The following is an 18,064-nucleotide window of genomic DNA, read 5'->3' as shown; positions in this document are numbered from 1 at the left end:
TTCCATGTCTTTGCTTTATAATAATAATATGATTAATGGGCCAGTTTGTAAAAATAATAACGATTTCTTTTTAAAGTAATTTAGAAAGACACTGAACTTCCTACTTTTATATCCATCCTGTTATGTAAAGATATCTGGAAATGCTTATAATTAAAGTTGAATGTAACATATAACATGATAGCTGACAGTAGATATAGATCAGAAATCTCTTCAGAAGTACATGGGAGAGCTATATACCACTTCACCCCTTCATGAGGATGCTGCAGAGACCCAAAATTGACAGTAAATATTGTCTGCCATCAACTTTGGAAGGAAGTATATTTCTGCCCCCTTCCTTACCCAGAGGTGAAAGTAGAAACTGTTTCCAGAAAAGGGCATTTCCTCCAGGAAGGTCTGCCAGCAGATTTGAAGAGAAATTCAAGAGTGGAGAACATCTGGAAACCCCCGAAGTAGTTTCCACCCCAGGACACAGGACCTAGACAGGGTGGAGTTTGGAAGTGACACTGGACCCCAGGTACTGTGGGGAAAGGGGCCCTCCATCACTGGGACCACTCCAGCATACGTGTAACATTTGTCTTTCCACTCTCTGGAAGATGACAAAGTTCCAAGCCCCAGCCCTGAGGGAAACATTCACACTCCTCTACAAATAAGAAAACTGGCTATATCTAGATACTTTATTATTTACTCCTACTGATTTGCTTTCAATCAATCACAGTAAACTTTAATTTGAACACCCACCCAGTGAGTCCTGCCTGTTTTGTGTGTGCGCCTGCACTAAAGAGCTCTGTCAGGGGAGTTCATTCCAGTCCTAGGCCTAGAAGATTATCCTTCCCCCTCCCAGAAAGGACCCACCCCCTGGGACAAGAAGAGGGGGAAAGAGACTGTGGAGTTAGCTCTGTTTAAGAAATTCTTTTATGGCCCTTTGGGATCCATCTAATCTCAGAAAAAAGGGTTATAGATATATAATATATCTATGTGAGACTCTCTTTCATATACCTTGCTTCCCTCAACTCTTTCTTTCCCTTTCCTTCCTGATTGTATTTAAACATCGGTTTGTAATTCTTTCTACTGCCTTTTTTATATCACTTTTTGCACTTCTCTCAGTTTCCTGCTTACCCCTACATAGTTCTTTGTTCTTGCTCCATCTTAAACAGAAATTTGGACAAAGAATTGCAAGCATAATTTGGATTTGTTCCACTTTCAGTTTGCACAGAAATACCATGGAAACAACACCTTCTGGTTATTCCCATAGTAGTTCAGCCTCTCAGCAATCTGAAGTTACTCATCCTGACCTTCCCCAACAGAAGGAAAATCTGTTCAGCCTAACTTTCCTTACTGGGATATACTGTAGTCTAAAATTGCAAGTTTTAAGATATATAGTATTTAAAGTATACATTAGCTGGATCTACCTTAAAAGATTAAACAGCATATCTAAATCATAATTCATTAATAACATACAAATCAGCAACTTGGCACAATAAGGTGCATATAACATTATAGATCACATGATGTTATGATAAATGAAAGTCACTGGTAAAGGAACAATAACTTGCACTCATCCAGTACAACTACAGTAATGCTACAAAATAGTTGTACATTTATGACATTCTATAAAATATATGTTTGCAATGATCACATTGCTACTGAAATCATGCACCTAGAAATATTAGAGATGTGCAGCCAAAAACGTTTCATTTTGTATTGTTTCTCCTTTTACAAATTTCAGATTGTTTCCACATTTCAGCATATGCTAAATCATTTTAGCATGCACTAAAACCGTTAACCCGGGCAGCAGTGACTGCCCATCGCCGTGAAGGAAGGGGGGAGGTGGGGGGGAAAGAGGACGCAGTAACCATCTTACGTATATAATACAAAATACAAAACTCAGTAAACCACATGTGGGATACAACTGGCCACAGCTTTATTACAATAAATGGTGTTACAAGCTTTGTACCCGCGCCATAAAATAAGCAAGCTATCCGAGGGTTGTCACTGTGCAGGCAGCACATCATCACCGCCCCTGGGCCAGGTGCAACCGAGCAAGGCCCTTCGCAACCCGGGAGGAAATCACAGGGTGCTCCGGTTACCTGCCACGTCCAAGTAAGGTGACTGCCCCAACGAAGGATGTGGGCATGCGGTCTGCCACCACACTGAGGCCAGCGGCCCCCAGGCAACAGACAGCCTCCATCATATTGATATTATTTATCATGTGCTGTGCACTGTCATTAGTTGAAACCCCCCCCCCCCCCCCGACTCAGGTACACCCACCCCAGCTGCAACAATATGTAAAGATTTCTCTTGCTAACATAAAGATCTAACTATCCTGCTGCCCTTGTACCACAAGAAAGGGGTGGGTGGGAGGGTTTCCCAAGTGAGGCAGCCGTGTAGAGGGCAGGAAGCAAAAGGGAATGAGGCACTGAGCCCCGGTCAGATACCTCCCTCCACACGGCTGCCCCTCCCCCATGGGACGGCCCATAGCCAGAAGGGGCTAATGAGCATCCCCGAGATCACTCCCACCCCTCTGACTAAGCCCACCTCTGAGCCCTCTTGAGCTCACCCGCCCATAGCGCGAGAGTCCTGTGGCTCGGACCAGGCATGCTCTACCTTCAGGGGGGGCTAACGTTGGCAAGTGGGCCACATCACTGTCTGTACCAACACTGCGCTGCTAAAGAGACAGTGTCTCCCTCCCTTTTTCCGGCATTCACAGTGTGCATGGCGTCGGGTTATCGGCAGCGTCCGCGCACACCACGGCGCTACATTTTTAACACTCACTAAACTATGTAACACACATTAAATGATTTAGTGTTCTCTGAAATGCAGCCATGACACAACACAATATTTGTTTCATACCAATACAAAATGACAACATACTGTGGGGCCCTTCCGAAGGAAGTGGTAAAGACCAAAACTGTAAAGGATTTCAAAGGGGCGTGGGATAAACACTGTGGATCCATAAAGTCTAGAGGATGTGAATGAAGAGAAGAAGCATGGGGGTGGCTTGCGGGAATGACAGCTACTACCTGGAGATTAATATCCTTATTCAATAAACATACGCACGGTTAATGTGACACCAACATTGCTCTATGCTTCAACGTCAAGAGAAAATATGGAAAAAAGGATTTGCATCCACAAAAAAGCAGGGGAGTAGCTTGCTTGTTATGGCGGTTACTACCCAGAATCAATTAAGCCTGATACTTCGCTTGGAATACATATCCAGCGCAGCTCACTGCTTCAATGGCAGGGGGATGAAGAAAAGAGGATTTATATTCAGACAACAACCAATAAGGACTGAATTGCACAGGCTGGGTAAACAAGCATGGGAGTAGCTTGCTTATTACGGCGGTTACTACCCCTAAACAGCTAGCAAGATACTTCACTTAGATGCAGCACCAGCATTGCTATCTATATTGATGGTGGGGGTAGAAGGGAAATAGAACCAAAAAGTTACTTATAAGGGCCAAGAGTAACAGCTAAGTATGAACAAAATAAGTGTGAAAGCTTGCTGGCAGACTGGATGGGCCGTTTGGTCTTCTTCTGCCGTCATTTCTATGTTTCTATATGTTTCAATGCAAACAAAAAAGTGCTGAAAGCGGGCGCTGAGTGTTCAGTGCTCGCTTTCCTAATGTTCCCCCAGGCACCTCTCCTGGGGTGCCATGAAATATTTAAATTAGTGGTCGCATTGTCAAGGAGGCACTGGGGTCGATTGTGCGCCCCTAGCTCGACAACTGGCGCCCACGAACAGTCGGATGTCAGCGGCCGACCGCCGGTTAAGAAATGGATGCTGAATTTATTGGTGTCCGTTTTACTAATCAGCGCTCAGCCATGGGTTCAGGAAATGGATGCTTGTTAACTGAGTGTCCTTTTCCCGATCCTGACTGCTGGCACTTTTTCTACAACTTTTTTTTTTTTATTCTTTAGTTCCTTCTATTTAAAATCACAATGATATTAAGTAGGAGGATGTAAAGAAAAGCAGTATTTTCTGCTTTTCTGTACAACGTTTGGAAGTACACAGAAATTAACGCCTGCGCTAGGCAGGCGTTAATTTCTGAGCGCAAAACTGTGCTTTTTTGGACACACTTTTTTTTTTTGCATTTCGGGTGAGTAACTAATACCCTCAACAACATGTATTTGCATGTGATAAGTGCTATTAGTTTTGCCGTACATTGGACGTGCATTGTGGAGGCTCTGATCCTCTTATTGCATAAGGGAATTAAGCGCCTACACAACGCGCGTCCAACTGCGGGTTAAACAGTGCGCTCAGCCGAACAAACTGTATTGCTTCAGCCCCTGTATGTTGTAGGTGTATGTCATTTTCAAATGACATAATATCACTAAGAGATATTAGCCTTCAAATCTATAAATGTTTATCCTTAATTACTCTTTATTTCTTCTTTGTAGAACATTTTGAAATCTTATTGTGCCAATGCTGCATAATAAAGCCAATGATCACTTGGCAGAGACTAATGCCATTCTTGCTTTCCTGACCTCCTCTTTGTTCATATACCTTCCACCAGTTTGATTTGCTTTCATTCAAAAAAAGAGTGTATGTGATGGAAAGCAGGAGTGAATGAAATGCTGAGAACTCAAAAGCTTCTCATCACCCGCCAGATCAAAAAACGTTCACTATTTGGAACTCCTGCCCAAAAAGTGTACCTTCCTGGCCACTCACCAATAAAGTAAGGCAGGTTTAATCAGGCCTTGGAAGCCCCTCGCAGTTGGTTTCAGTCAAATGCATGCCTGTTTTGTCTATGGTCTCACGGTCTCAATGACTTTTTCCTATTTTCTGATGCCATTCTAATGTCTGCAGACTTTAACTGCATTGTAAGAAGTGCTATAAGGATGTATGCCATTATTATTTGTGCTACTTAACTGTCACATCGCCGAAGACTAAGATCACTGACTTTTCCTCAAGGCACAATAAAAAGGTACAAAGTGAAATTTGTAGTAACTGCAGGCTACAGAAATTGCATTAGCAGCATTAGAGAGAATCAAAAGAAATATTCAAGGAGGTTAGCTGGGTATGGTAGGAGACACATTATACAAAGATTAAACACCACTTTAGAGAGTTACAATATTTTCACATTAACACTCTGTCTTCCCTGGGTAATTATTCTTAAAATGCACCTCTTAAAAAGGATGTGCTAAGTTGACGTATTATTATTCTTTACTGTATCTGATTAAAGGTTTAACAAGTAATTGTCCTGCATCTGTTCTAGGATGCAAATAACTCAATGTGATTTTCTTTTTGGTAAAGACAATCTTTATTCAGAAAAAAAAAACAAAACCCTTTTTGCCTGGTTTGCATCAGTAGAAATGTAAATACTTACCAAGTTAGACAGAGCTTGCTGTTTAGATTCTTTATGGAATTCCAGTTTTTGACCAGAAAGGACAATCCAAGCATTAGACCAGTTTTTCCTTGAAAGAGAAGATCAAATGATTTAATAAATTCAAAACCCACCATCTTTGGTTTTCAAACAGAGAAATTGGAAATGTTTTTTTTAATGATTTGAAAACAGCACTTTGTGCATCATGGTTTCTATTATAATACCTGGTATGTGATTGCTGTGATTTGTCCCTCCTGATGAGCTTTGTAGTGAATCATGTACGTGTCGGGGGATCTATGGTTTTTGAATCTTTCTGTTATATGCTTCAACTGCCTCATATTAAATAATAGAACTTGAAGAAGATTTAAACTTGAGGATTTTTTTAAATTTATTACTTCCTCACCCTTTGTGCTGATTTACTCATTGTGAGAACTGGTTTTATCCACGTTTTTGTGCTTGCTTATGAATACTTAACATTTTCTCCCTTACTTCTTCAGCTACTTCTTTAGAAAACCATAGAGGTCTCATTTTCCTCTTTCCTTTATTTACTTTCCTAGCAAAAATGTTAGTTACCCTTATAATGTCTCATTTTAGTTTTGCCAGCTGCTCTTCAAGTTCCCATATTTTTTGCCAACCAATTACTCCCCTGGTTTAACAAAATTAGTTTTCCTGAAGTCTAGGAATGTTCCCTTTGAATGAACCTTCATCTCTTGTGTTCTAAAACTGAGCCACATCATCTGTTCATCACGCGATCCCAGATGATCATCCACTGCAACATCAGAGATACTGTCCCCATTGGTAAGCACCAGGTCCAATATCACTCCCTCCCATTTGGGTTTTGTTACCAGTTGACAGAATAATTCTCCTTTCAGAAAACCCAGGATTTCCTTGCTTCTAGAAGATGCTGCAGCTGGGTTGTCCCAATCAACATCCAACAGATTGAAATCCCCTAGCAATAGCACCTCTCCTTTCATAGCAATTGTGTGAATTATATTTCATTAAATCTCTATCTTTCTCTGTCTGTCATGGAGGACTATACATTATATTCTTGAACATATAAAAATAATTTATTTAAGCTGTAGGAAAAACTTCAGATGCTTAATCTTGGCAATGACTGCTTGTGTTCAGGTGAAACAAAGTACCATCATTAGTTGAAAAATCTCTAATAAATCTCTTCTTAGTAGTGAATTTTGTTCTTTTTTCTTTTTGTAGAGTGAACAAAAGTTTTTTAAATAGTGTTACCTCAATATACAAGTGTCACAGCCAATTTTGTAATGGATATCAAAAAATTCATAGCATTAAAAATTGCTTATCTTAGTGGCCATTTAGTGACTGAAAGTTCTCAATAGAAACTTCCACGCCTGGCATCCTCCACACTTCTGATGCTATCAGCATTTCACCAACTAAGGGCTGTATCAGGGAAAACAATCCAGGTAACACTTTATATCGTAAGTAAAACAAAAATTGAATTTAGAATCCATAGTGATGGTAAAAAAAGGCTTAATCAAATATTACCAACGTCCAAGTTATGCACACTTTTGCATTCAAATGTTCTAGTATGTATTGCGGGTCCCGTCCGTGCTCGGCCCGCACCCAGGCCTGCTCACCTCACTAACCCCTCCATGGGACCCGGGTCGTCCTCTCCTGCAGCAGCAGCAAGCACAGCCAGGCCTCAGTGTTGCCAGGCCTTCCACCTCCAGCCAGGCCTCACGGCAGGGCCCGGCATCCTCTTTGGCATCAGCCCCGCCCCTAGGCACCCGGTCCCTTGTAGGGCCATGGGTAAGTCCCAGCTCTGCGATGCGCCCTGATTGAGCACAGTATATCAGGAAGTTCCTGCCATCACTTCCTTGCCTTGGTAATCGGGCCGATCACATTGTGATTTCTAGTTTGCCTCTGCATTTCCAGTCTTTATTCCAGTCTCATTCCAGTCCTGCTCCAGTCCTCTTCCAGCATCTTTCTGTTCCAGCATCCTTCTGTCTCCTCTCCTCCCCAGGTACTACCTCTCGGACTGCCTTCTTGGTACTGACCTTGGCCTGTTCTTGACTACGTTGATCGCTGCCTGCATCTGACTTTTTGCCTGTTTCTATGACCAATTCTGCACACTGCCTGGAACCAACCTCTGCCTGAACTCGACCACGTCTGACTATGCTCTGGAACCTGACCTTGCTTTGGCTGACTACCCATGGACTGACTACTGGTATTTGATCCCTCCTTTGGCTGACTATACACGGACTGATCACTGGCACTGACCCTTGCATTGGCTGACCATGATAATTTGACTCTGGCTCTGATCCTTGCAATACATTCTAAGACTCTCCTTTGGCCTTCTCTGGCACCCCAGACGTAGCCCAGACATCAACCGCGCACCCTTGATCATGGTGGGCATACCTCTGAACTTTCTTTCAAGGAGATCCTGCGAGGCCCACTTAAGACCAGGCGGCCCAGGTAACCAAGGGCTCAACCCGAGGGAACCCCAGGTTGCTAGTGGTGAAGCTCCAGCTAGCCTCTGTCTCCTCTTGTGCTCCGCCTCCTGGTGGCAGGTGATCTCTGGGTCCGACCAGGGAGCCTACCAACCCTGCATTAGGCCAAGGGTCCACATCCCGGTGCAACAGGTTGCCAAGGCCATGGACTCGGTGGAGTCTCCTGCCATACAGAGCATCCCGAGTCTGGCCGCAACTATCCAAGAGCAACGATGCGCCATAGAGACACTAGCCTCTTCCGTAGAGGAACTCCACTCTTAAATGCAGGATGCAATAATGGCTAATCCTGTGGGCCTAACTTCTACTCTGCTACCAAGAGTATTACTGGCACTGCCAGCCCCTCCTCGTTTCAATGGGGATCCACGTCTCTGCCGAGACATCCTCAATCAGTGCTTCATGCAACTTGCCCTTCAGCCGTCCTTGTTTCTGAAAGAATCAATGAAAATCACTTTCATCCTTTCACGCCTAGAGGGGAAGGCCCTGGCATGGGCTTCTCCACTTTGGGAGCATTCTGACCCCATTCTCACACAACTGTCCCAGTTCATCACTGCCTTCAAACGGATCTTTGAAATTCCCGGTCGTCAGGCAGTTGTGGGTCATCACCTAGTCCACCTCCGTCAAGACTCAAGATCCCTCTTTGAGTTCACCGTGGAGTTCTGGACACTGGCAACGGAACTGGGATGGCAAGAGGATTGCCTCCGGGCATTCTACCTAGAGGGTCTATCTCCTGCTCTCAAGGACGAGCTCACTATCCGTGAGATCCCTGTATCTCTAGAGGACTTGATTTCCTTCGCTGGGAAAATTGACCATCGCCTCTGGCAATGGCACCATGAAGTGAAAGCATCCCGGCCTTCTGCTCAACACCCAGCACATGCCCTTAGCCCTCAGTTGAAGGCTTTACCAGCACCACCTCCTTCCACCGAGGAACCGATGCAAGTTAACCGTGGGCAGTTGTCTCCCAAAGAGCATCTTCGGCGCAAGAAGCAGGGCCTCTGTCTCTACTGTGGTGCCTCCGGACAGCTGAGGCAGTCCTGTCTGGTCCATCCGGAAAACTTCGAAGCCTAAGCCCAGCGGGGGTCCCGAACTTGGGTGCTATTGTCACTGGCTACCAATTATTACTGCCTGTTACCCTTTCCATGGAGTCCCGTTCCTTCGCCACCACTGCTCTTAATCGATACTGGATCAAGTGGCAGTTTCATCATGTACGATATCATCTGCCTGACTATTAAAGTGTCCTCCAGACTTTTAAAGAGCTAAGTGTTTTATTTAATAATAACTGAGTGCATTGTATTGAAAAACAAAAAAAAACCACAAAAAAAAAACCCCCACAAAAAAGTAGCCAGAAGCTAGAAATAAGCTAGGAGCAGTATATACCAAAGTAAAAAAGTTGAATAGTTCAGCTCAGTTACTCACCTTTGAAAGGTGTTGAGGTAGTGTGATTAGGTTTGAATAGGGAACAACATTTGTTAATCAAGGGAGCTGTGAGTCACTCAGGCTGACTAACTAAGGGCCTTATTTTCCAATATCGCATTGGTAACGCATTAGGGGGCGTTACCAATGCAAATGAGGCTTCTTTCGTGCACTGGGAAAACATCGCGTGCGGCGCTAATGTTTTCGTGAATGGCGAAAACATCGCCGCACGCGATTTTTCCCCACTGCACAAAAGAAGCCTCATTTGCATTGGTAACGCCCCCTAATGCGTTACCAATGCGATATTGGAAAATAAGGCCCTAAGTGTGAAGATTGTGTGTTTGTGAATAGGTGCTATTCTTTGTTAATCAGCACAGCAGTGAGTCACTCAGGAAATCTAACTGAAAGGTCACTCAGGAAATCTAACTGAAGTGTACATCTCCTAAGGGATTGTTTTGCACTAATTTACTTTAGAAGCACATTATAAATTAGAAGGAAAGAGCTCAGTAACCCACATTCCAGTGGAAACACTGAGAGGAGAGGATCACCTTGCTGGTGGCTGAAAGGAATCAGTAAGTTTTTGCTTGGGACATTGACATTGACTTTTTTAAAAGTATTGGGGCAAAGTTAACTATTTGGGAATATTATTTAGTGTGTTTGTGTGTTTGTGCCTTTAATAGTCAGGCTGTGAATAAACAAGTTAGACTGTTTGCATTTTTAAATAGTCAGTCAATAAGGTAGCAGTAGGTAGGCAGTGAATACACAAGTTAGACTGTTTGCATTTTTAAATAGTCAGTCAATAAGGTAGCAGTAGGTAGGCAGTGAATACACAAGTTAGACTGTTTGTATTTTTAGTCAGTCAATAAGGTAGCAGTAGGTAGTGTGTTTATTTTTTTTAAAGTCTGCCTGACTATTAAAGTGTCCTCCAGACTTTTAAAGAGCTAAGTGTTTTATTTAATAATAACTGAGTGCATTGTATTGAAAAACAAAAAAAAAACCACCAAAAAAAAAAAAAATCCCCATAAAAAAAGTAGCCAGAAGCTAGAAATAAGCTAGGAGCAGTATATACCAAAGTAAAAAAGTTGAATAGTTCAGCTCAGTTACTCACCTTGGAAAGGTGTTGAGGTAGTGTGATTAGGTTAGAATAGGGAACAACATTTGTTAATCAAGGGAGCTGTGAGTCACTCAGGCTGACTAACTAAAGTTAGACTGTTTGTAATTTTGGATGTTTATTTATTTATTTATTTATTTATTTATGCATACACTTTTCTATACTGTCATATAGCACAGGCCATCACAATGGTTCACAAACATAAGAAAATAAAAATTGATCTGTTAAACAATATAAAATACATTAGTAACAATAAAAATTAGATAAGCACAATAGTAAACGATGAAAAAGATATAAAAGTTATTAACAACCAGCCTTCATATTCCTAAAGTAAGGTAGAATAATAAAAATGAAAACACTAACATTCCCTGGCATAGTTATAAAAACTATCTTAAAACTATAAATAAACTAGCATAAATAATATTATTAAAACAAAACTTAAAACTGAAATGTAAATGACATAAAAAGCACTTCCACTGCTAGCAATTACATTCTTTATATGCCTGCTCAAAGAGCCAGGTTTTTAGCTGTTTTCTGAACAGTTTCAGATCACTTTGCATTCTTAAATTTATCGGGAGTGTATTCCAAAGGCCTGGCCCCACCAGCAAAATCGCTCTCTCTCTTACAGAGGTAAGGCATACCGATGCCAAGGATGGAATTGATAATATACCTTTATTAGAGGATCGAAGATTACGTTGAGGAGTGTGAATTCTGACAAAGGCGTTTAACCATTCTGCCTGGCTGCCATAGATAGCTTTGTGTAAAATACATAACACCTTATATTCTATCCGTTTGTCCAAGGGTAGCCGTTTGTCCAAGGGTAGCCAATGTAATGCTTCTAAGATAGGAGTTATATGGTCTGATTTTTTGCAGCCAATAAGTAGTCTCGTCGCCGCGTTTTGAAGTATCTGAAGAGGGAGAATTGTTGATTTTGGAAGACCAAGCAGGAGAGAATTACAATAATTGATTCCATTAAAAAGTAGAGATTGCAAGATGGTTCTAAAATCATTATACTCTAAAAGGGGTTTGAGGCGCCTTAACATTAAACGTTTACTAAAACCTTCTTGTACTCTTAATGAGATATGTTTTTTAAAATTTAATTCAGGATCTAAACAGATACCTAAATCTCATACTTTATCATTTAATTTAATTGTCAGATTTTCGATCTGCACTGTTCTGTTGATATTTGAGACCGATTTTCCTTTTGAATAATAAAAATTCTGTTTATCAAAATTGATACTCAATCTCATTTGGGTTAGTAGTTGTTTAATTATATCAAGATACATGTTGGATAATTTAAATGCCTGATCAATGGAATCTGGGATCAGAATGAGGATCTGGATGTCATCTGCATAAATGTAATATGTTAAGCCAAGTCCTGAAAGCAATTGACAAAGTGAAAGAAGGTATATATTAAATAGAGTTGTAGAAAGGGAAGAACCTTGTGGAACACATGTATCGAGAGGCATGATTTCTGATTTACTAGAGTTAAAAGATACTTGGAAAGTTCTATTGCTTAAGTTTGAGGTAAACCATTTTAATGTTAGCCCAGAGTGTCCAATTTACAATAATCTGCAAATGAGTGAATTATGATTCACTGTATGGAAGGTGGCCAAAAGATCTAGAAGTATGAGTAAATATCTATATCCATAATCAATTCCTCTCATGATGATATTAGTTAATGAGAGGAGTAATGTCTCTGTACTAAAGTGCTTCCTAAAACCATGCTGATTTGGGTTGATAATATTGTTTGTTTCCACATGATCGAACAGTGGTTTAAGTACAACTTTCTCAGTAATTTTAGCAAAAAATGATAAATTTGAGATGGGACGATAGTTATTAAAATTGGAAGGATCTGAATTCTTTTTTTTTTAAGATGGGTTTCATAATAGATAATTTCAGTGAATCGGGTAGCGATCCTTCCTCGAGTGATTTGTTCACTATTGTCGCTGCCATAGGGGCAATTGTTTGTGGAAGTTCTTTTAATATAGTTATAGGAATCTCATCAGATGGATGCGTTGCAAGATTAAAGGATTTAATAATCCCTTCAATTTCTACAGTGGAGACCAATTCAAAATTGGCCCAGGTATTAACATCTTTCCTGGTTAGGGCGATGTGTTGTTGTGGTGTTCTATCAAGCGTATCAATGATGTTAGAAATTTATTTTTAAATAATTTTGCAAGATCATGACAAAAAGTATTTTTGGTGTTAAAGTTAGATGTGTTATTTTCACAACTCAGTTTTTTAACAAAATTTCAAAGGATTCTAGGTTTATGTGTGAAGTTTTGTATTTTTTGCTATAGTATTCTTTTTTTGTTTTATTGATTAAATTTTTGTAATGAGCATGTTGAATGTGGTAGTTAGTTAATGATTGATTAAATTTCTTTTTTTGCCATATTTTTTCTTTTCTCTGTAATGCGCGTTTTACGTCCTTGATCATGGATTCGTTATTTTCTTATTGAAATTATAAATTTGTTTGGTTTTGATGGGGTTTATTGTGTTTGCGATCTCAGAAGTAATGTTGTTCTAAGAATTAATAGCTAATTCGGTGCTTTCACAATCGAATATTGTAACTCATTTTGAGTATGGTACAGGGGAAATGGTAGGCGGTAATTGAAAGTAGTGTAATTATTGATAGTTGGGTGTTGTAGGAGCTCAAAAGATATAGAACATTGCATTAAAAAATGATCAGACCAGAAGACAGGGTTAATTTGTAGAAGGACTAGGGGGCATTCCATGAAGTTAGCAAGTAGCACATTTAAGACTAATTGGAGAAAATTCTTTTTCACTCAACGCACAATAAAGCTCTGGAATTTGTTGCCAGAGGATGTGGTTAGTGCAGTTAGTGTAGCTGGGTTCAAAAAAGGTTTGGATAAGTTCTTGGAGGAGAAGTCCATTAACGCCTATTAATCAATTTTATTTAGGGAATAGCCACTGCTATTAATTGCATCAGTAGCATGGGTACTTCTTAGTGTTTGGGTAATTGGCAGGTTCTTGTGGCCATCAAGCCCAGCATCCTGTTGGAAACAGGATGCTGGGCTTGATGGATACTTGGTCTGACCCAGCATGGCAATTTCTTATGTTCTTATGTATCGGTATTAATTGTGTTATTAATGAAAATTAGATCGAGGGAATGGCCTGCTTTATGTGTTGAATTATAAGAAACTAATTTGAAGCCAAGCACAGAGAGTGCATCAAGGAGAATTTGGGCAGAATTTGACAAAGGTGTTACATCAAAATGGAGGCTAAAATCTCCGAGAATGACAGTTGGAATATTGTGACGTAGATTAGTGGTAAAACATTTGATTAGGGGAGATACATTATGTTCTAATAGCCCAGGGGGGCAATAAATTAAACAGATTAGAATTTTAGATGAGTCAAATAAGGCGACTTCATATTGATGGGGTAGGTTATGGGATACAAGTTTAATTGAAAATATTTACTTAATAATTAGCATATTCTTCCCCCTTTACGATTTGTTCTAGGTACTGAAAAACAGTCATATAGATTATTTGACAACTGATTAACAATTACTGTATCAGTCATTTTTAGCCAAGTTTCAGTTAATGCAATAAAATCAGGTTTTTCATCCTGAACAAAGTCAGAGATGATCATGTATTTCTTTGCGATGGATTGAGCATTAATTAATAAAAAGGTTAATAAAAGCAAATTAGGAATCACATTTTTGTTAATTTTTATCAGGTTCTGTTGACAAGAGGTTCTTGTTTTTTGGGTAGTTAATGATGACTTCTTCATGCAATAAAACTCTTTACTGTACATACTGTTGTAGATGCAAGTTGGGATCGAAAATGAAGTGATGGCATCCATTGTCTGATCAGAGCGACAGAGTTTTTTTGGAAATTTGCGATGTAGGAAGGGTAGCACAAAGGGGTGCACAAAGGGGCATTCCCCTTTGTTGCACTCCTTAGGCACCGTGTGCTGGGTGTTGTGCGCTGACAGCGGTCTCAGCGTTTATGACTCCCTCGGCACCCTAGGATGACGTCACTAAGGTGGTGCTGGGCCGAGGGGGGAACAGCATGAGAAAGGGTGATCCGGGGCCGGAGCGAAGGCAGGCAGATGCAGTGCTGTAGAGAGCCTCGGCGATGACAAACAGGCAGGCTGGAGACAAGCAGCAGGAGAGCTCAAATGGCTGGTCTCAGCGCTTATGACCCCCTTTGTTGCACTCCTTAGGCACCGTGTGCTGGGTGTTGTGCGCCGACAGCGGTCTCAGCGTTTATGACTCCCTCGGCACCCTGGGATGACATCACTAGGGCAGTGCTGGACCAAGGGGGAGAACAGCACAAGAAAGGGTAATCCGAGGCCAGAACGAAGGCAGGCAGATGCAGTGCTGTAGAGAACCTCTGCGATGACAAAGAGACAGGCTGGAGACATGCGGCATTACAAAATTGGCTGTGACACTTGTATATTGAGATAACACTATTTTAGCAAGCTTTGTTCTCTTTACAAAAAGAAAGAAAAGAAGAAAAGAACAAAATAACTGCGAAGAATAGATTTATGAGAGATTTTTCAACTAATGATGGTGCTTTGTTTCACCTGATCACATGAAGTTATTGCCGAGATTAGGCATCTGAAGCTTTTCCTGCAGTTTAAATCAATTATTTTTGTGTGCTCAAGAATCTTTTACTGAGTGCGATTTTCTTTAATACTGACTAATATCTTGCATTCAATTGTCTCCTCCTTTTGTAGAATTTACTCAATCTAGGGCCGATGCAATACAGTGCGCTCAGCCAAGCGCACTGTGTAACCTGCACTCCAACGCGGGCTAAATAGGTGCTAATCCACCCCCTAATGCAATAGGGGGATTAGCGCCTATTTAACCCATGTCAGACACGGAGTGAATGTAATAGCGCTCATCACATGCAAATGTATGTGAATGAGCCTATTACTCATTCACTCTGCATGCAAAAAGATAAATGTGCCTCTCAGATGCACATTTATTGCTCAGCTGTTAATGCCTGCCTGAAGCAGGCGTTAATAGCTGAGCGCAGGTAAAAGAAGTACAGAAAAGCAGAAAAAAATGCTTTTCTGTACTTCTTTTTTAAAGTAAAAAAAAAATAATAATAATAACTCGGCAGATTGCCGATAAACTTGGTGCCATTTTCATTACTTGGCAGACAGGCAGGTAATGAAAACTGACGCCGAGTTTACCGGCTCCGGTCTTCATAACCAGCAGCCACGGCAGGTCGCGTTAGCAAGGAGGTGCTAGGGTCATGCAAGCGCCTCCTTCTTTCCACGGCCCCCTAATTTACATATTGCATGGTGCCCCCTTGCGGGTGCTATGCATGCATTAATAAAGCGGGCGCTGAAAAGTCAGTGCCCACTTTCCACGAAAATTATTACATCGGTCCCTCTATATATTACACCAATATAAATAGATGTTCTATTCCCTCTTTTCAGATTAACTTCAGTGCCCACTCTTTATCTCATAAACCCTGTAATTCTTTCACTTTAGTACTTTATATAAATATATATATCTCAAGTCATGGATTTCTGTGTACCAAGCCCCCTTGACAGCCACTACCATCTGAATCATCCTCTTCAATGGCTGTCTCTGGTCAGGGACTTTGGGCCTCATTTACCAATATCGCATTAAGGGCCGTTTCCCATGCAAATGAGGCTTTTTTCATGCAGCGGGGAAACTTCGCGTGATGCGAAGTTTTCGCGAATACATTTCCACAAATCGCGGCACGCGAAGTTTCCCCGCTGCGCGATAAAACACCCAAAGAATCATCGCAGTGCACAAAACTAGGGAGGGGGGGGGAGGGAGAGAGAGAGAGAGAAAGAGAAAGAGAGAGAGAGAGAGAGAGAGAGAGAGAGAGAGAGAGAGACAGACTTGCTATAGTATCTCTTCCCTAGACAGGTATTTGTATCCCTATGGGAGGCCCATCTAGTAACTCGAGGTGGGGATTAGTTATGAGTGTAGGGGGTTGGGGGCCACTTTCACATTCAACGTGAGACGTACGAACAGAACAGTGGTCTCTTGTGAAGATTTGCTGGCCTTTGGAGTGAGGAAACTCACTCCAAGATGAGATTTGGGCAATGTTCTCTCCACCTAGCTTGATGGACACTCTACCTGGGCAACAACAAGCTAGGTGGAGAGAACATTGTCCAAATCTCATCTTGGAGTGAGTTTCCTCACTCCGAAGGCCAGCAAATCTTCACAAGAGACCACTGTTCTGTTCGTACGTCTCACGTTGAATGTGAAAGTGGCCCCCAACCCCCTACACTCATACCTGTCTAGGGAAGAGGTACTATAGCAAGTTTCTCTCTCTCTCTCTCTCTCTCTCATATAGGCTGTCTGGACACTTTTGTGCACTGCGATGATTCTTTGGGTGTTTTATCGTGCAGCGGGGAAACTTCATGTGCTGTGATTTGTGGAAATGTATTTGTGAAAACATCGCGTCACGCGAAGTTTCCCCACTGCACGAAAAAAGCCTCATTTGCATGGGAAATGCCCCTTAATGCAATATTGGTAAATGAGGCCCTATAAGCATTAGTATACACAGCTTTCCAGATATTAGGGATGTGCATTCATCCAGGACGAATTAGACAATTTCGATGAAATTGTCTAATTCGTCATGGTTCGGGGAGCCCAAAGCTTGAAGGAATTTTTCCCGATTTTTCGGGAAAAATTTTTTTTCGGGGTTTGTGCACACTAACTCCCCGTTAGTGCACGCTGATGAAAAAATGTTAGCGTGCACTAATGGGAGTTGGTGCGCACTAAAACAAAATTTGGGTCTCCCTGAATTTTAAAGGCCCGAACCATGGGAAATGTGAAATTTCCTGCAGCGGGCCAAAAATAAAGCCCGAACCAGTAGGTTCAGCCTTTGCACTTCCCTACCAGATATTGACCTTTATTTCTCATTTCTGTACCAGTGTTTAATGTTTACTTACATTAAGGTTTTGTTCTCCTATCCCCAATGATTCTAGTTTAAAGCCCTCCTTAGCAGGTTTCCCAGGGAAAAGGAGTAGCCTAGTAGGTACAGCAGCAGGCTGAGAACCACAGAAGCTAACTTAATGCTTAATTATGGGTACTGATTTGGTCCCCTCCCACCCAAATCCTTCACATTTATAAACCCCCACCCAAACTCCAAACCTTGAACCCCCAGAACCTTACCAAGACATCTTTTGTGGTCCAGTGGGTTCCCAGATTGCCCCTAGGACTCTGGGCCTGGGGCAGCCATTTTAAAAATAGCACTGGCCAGACAATGTACTACATTTACTAAAAGCTGTGCTGGGGTTAGCCACTGGGTGCCCTAATTTGCACCCAGTGGCTACACTGAACCACTAGAAATATCTTGGGAAGGTACTGGGGAGTTCAGGGGTGGGCTAGGATGGGAGGCTGGGATCCAGGGGTAGATGATTTTGACACTCAGGTCAGGATTGGTTGGAAGGTATTTCACCAACATCCATTACTAACTGTTTTAAACTTTTATTATTTAACTGTGGCCATCTCTTGGGAAAATGAGGGTGGTGGGCCAGAGGTTCTCCCAGGGATTTTGCCATACTTGGGGGCATACTTTAAACAAGGGGATCCCAACCTTTTGGGGATCCCTTTTCAACCTTCAAAAATTCCACAGATTCCCACATGTGTCTCTTTAATTTTTACATGCTGTTAAATGCCATACAGAAATCTAATTAATAATATATACTTCAGAATCATTTGTAATGATTAAATATTAAATAAGGAATGGTTTCTGATTATAAACTATGTTTTC

General features: G+C 41.5%; 1 protein-coding gene across 1 annotated transcript in view; it reads right to left on the bottom strand.

Annotated features, from left to right (window-relative positions):
- ARHGAP15 (Rho GTPase activating protein 15) overlaps positions 1–18,064 on the bottom strand; it is a 1,536,288-nt gene that overhangs the window by 1,289,596 nt on the left and 228,628 nt on the right. Inside the window, exon 6 of the mRNA XM_029605409.1 lies at positions 5,328–5,415. Within this exon, the coding sequence (XP_029461269.1) occupies positions 5,328–5,415 (88 nt within the window). The remainder of the gene's footprint in view (positions 1–5,327; positions 5,416–18,064) is intronic.

The sequence above is a fragment of the Rhinatrema bivittatum genome, chromosome 6 (assembly GCF_901001135.1).
Source record: "Rhinatrema bivittatum chromosome 6, aRhiBiv1.1, whole genome shotgun sequence".
In the NCBI taxonomy this organism is placed as follows: Eukaryota; Metazoa; Chordata; class Amphibia; order Gymnophiona; family Rhinatrematidae; genus Rhinatrema; species Rhinatrema bivittatum.
This window is presented reverse-complemented; position numbering and strand designations above follow the sequence as displayed.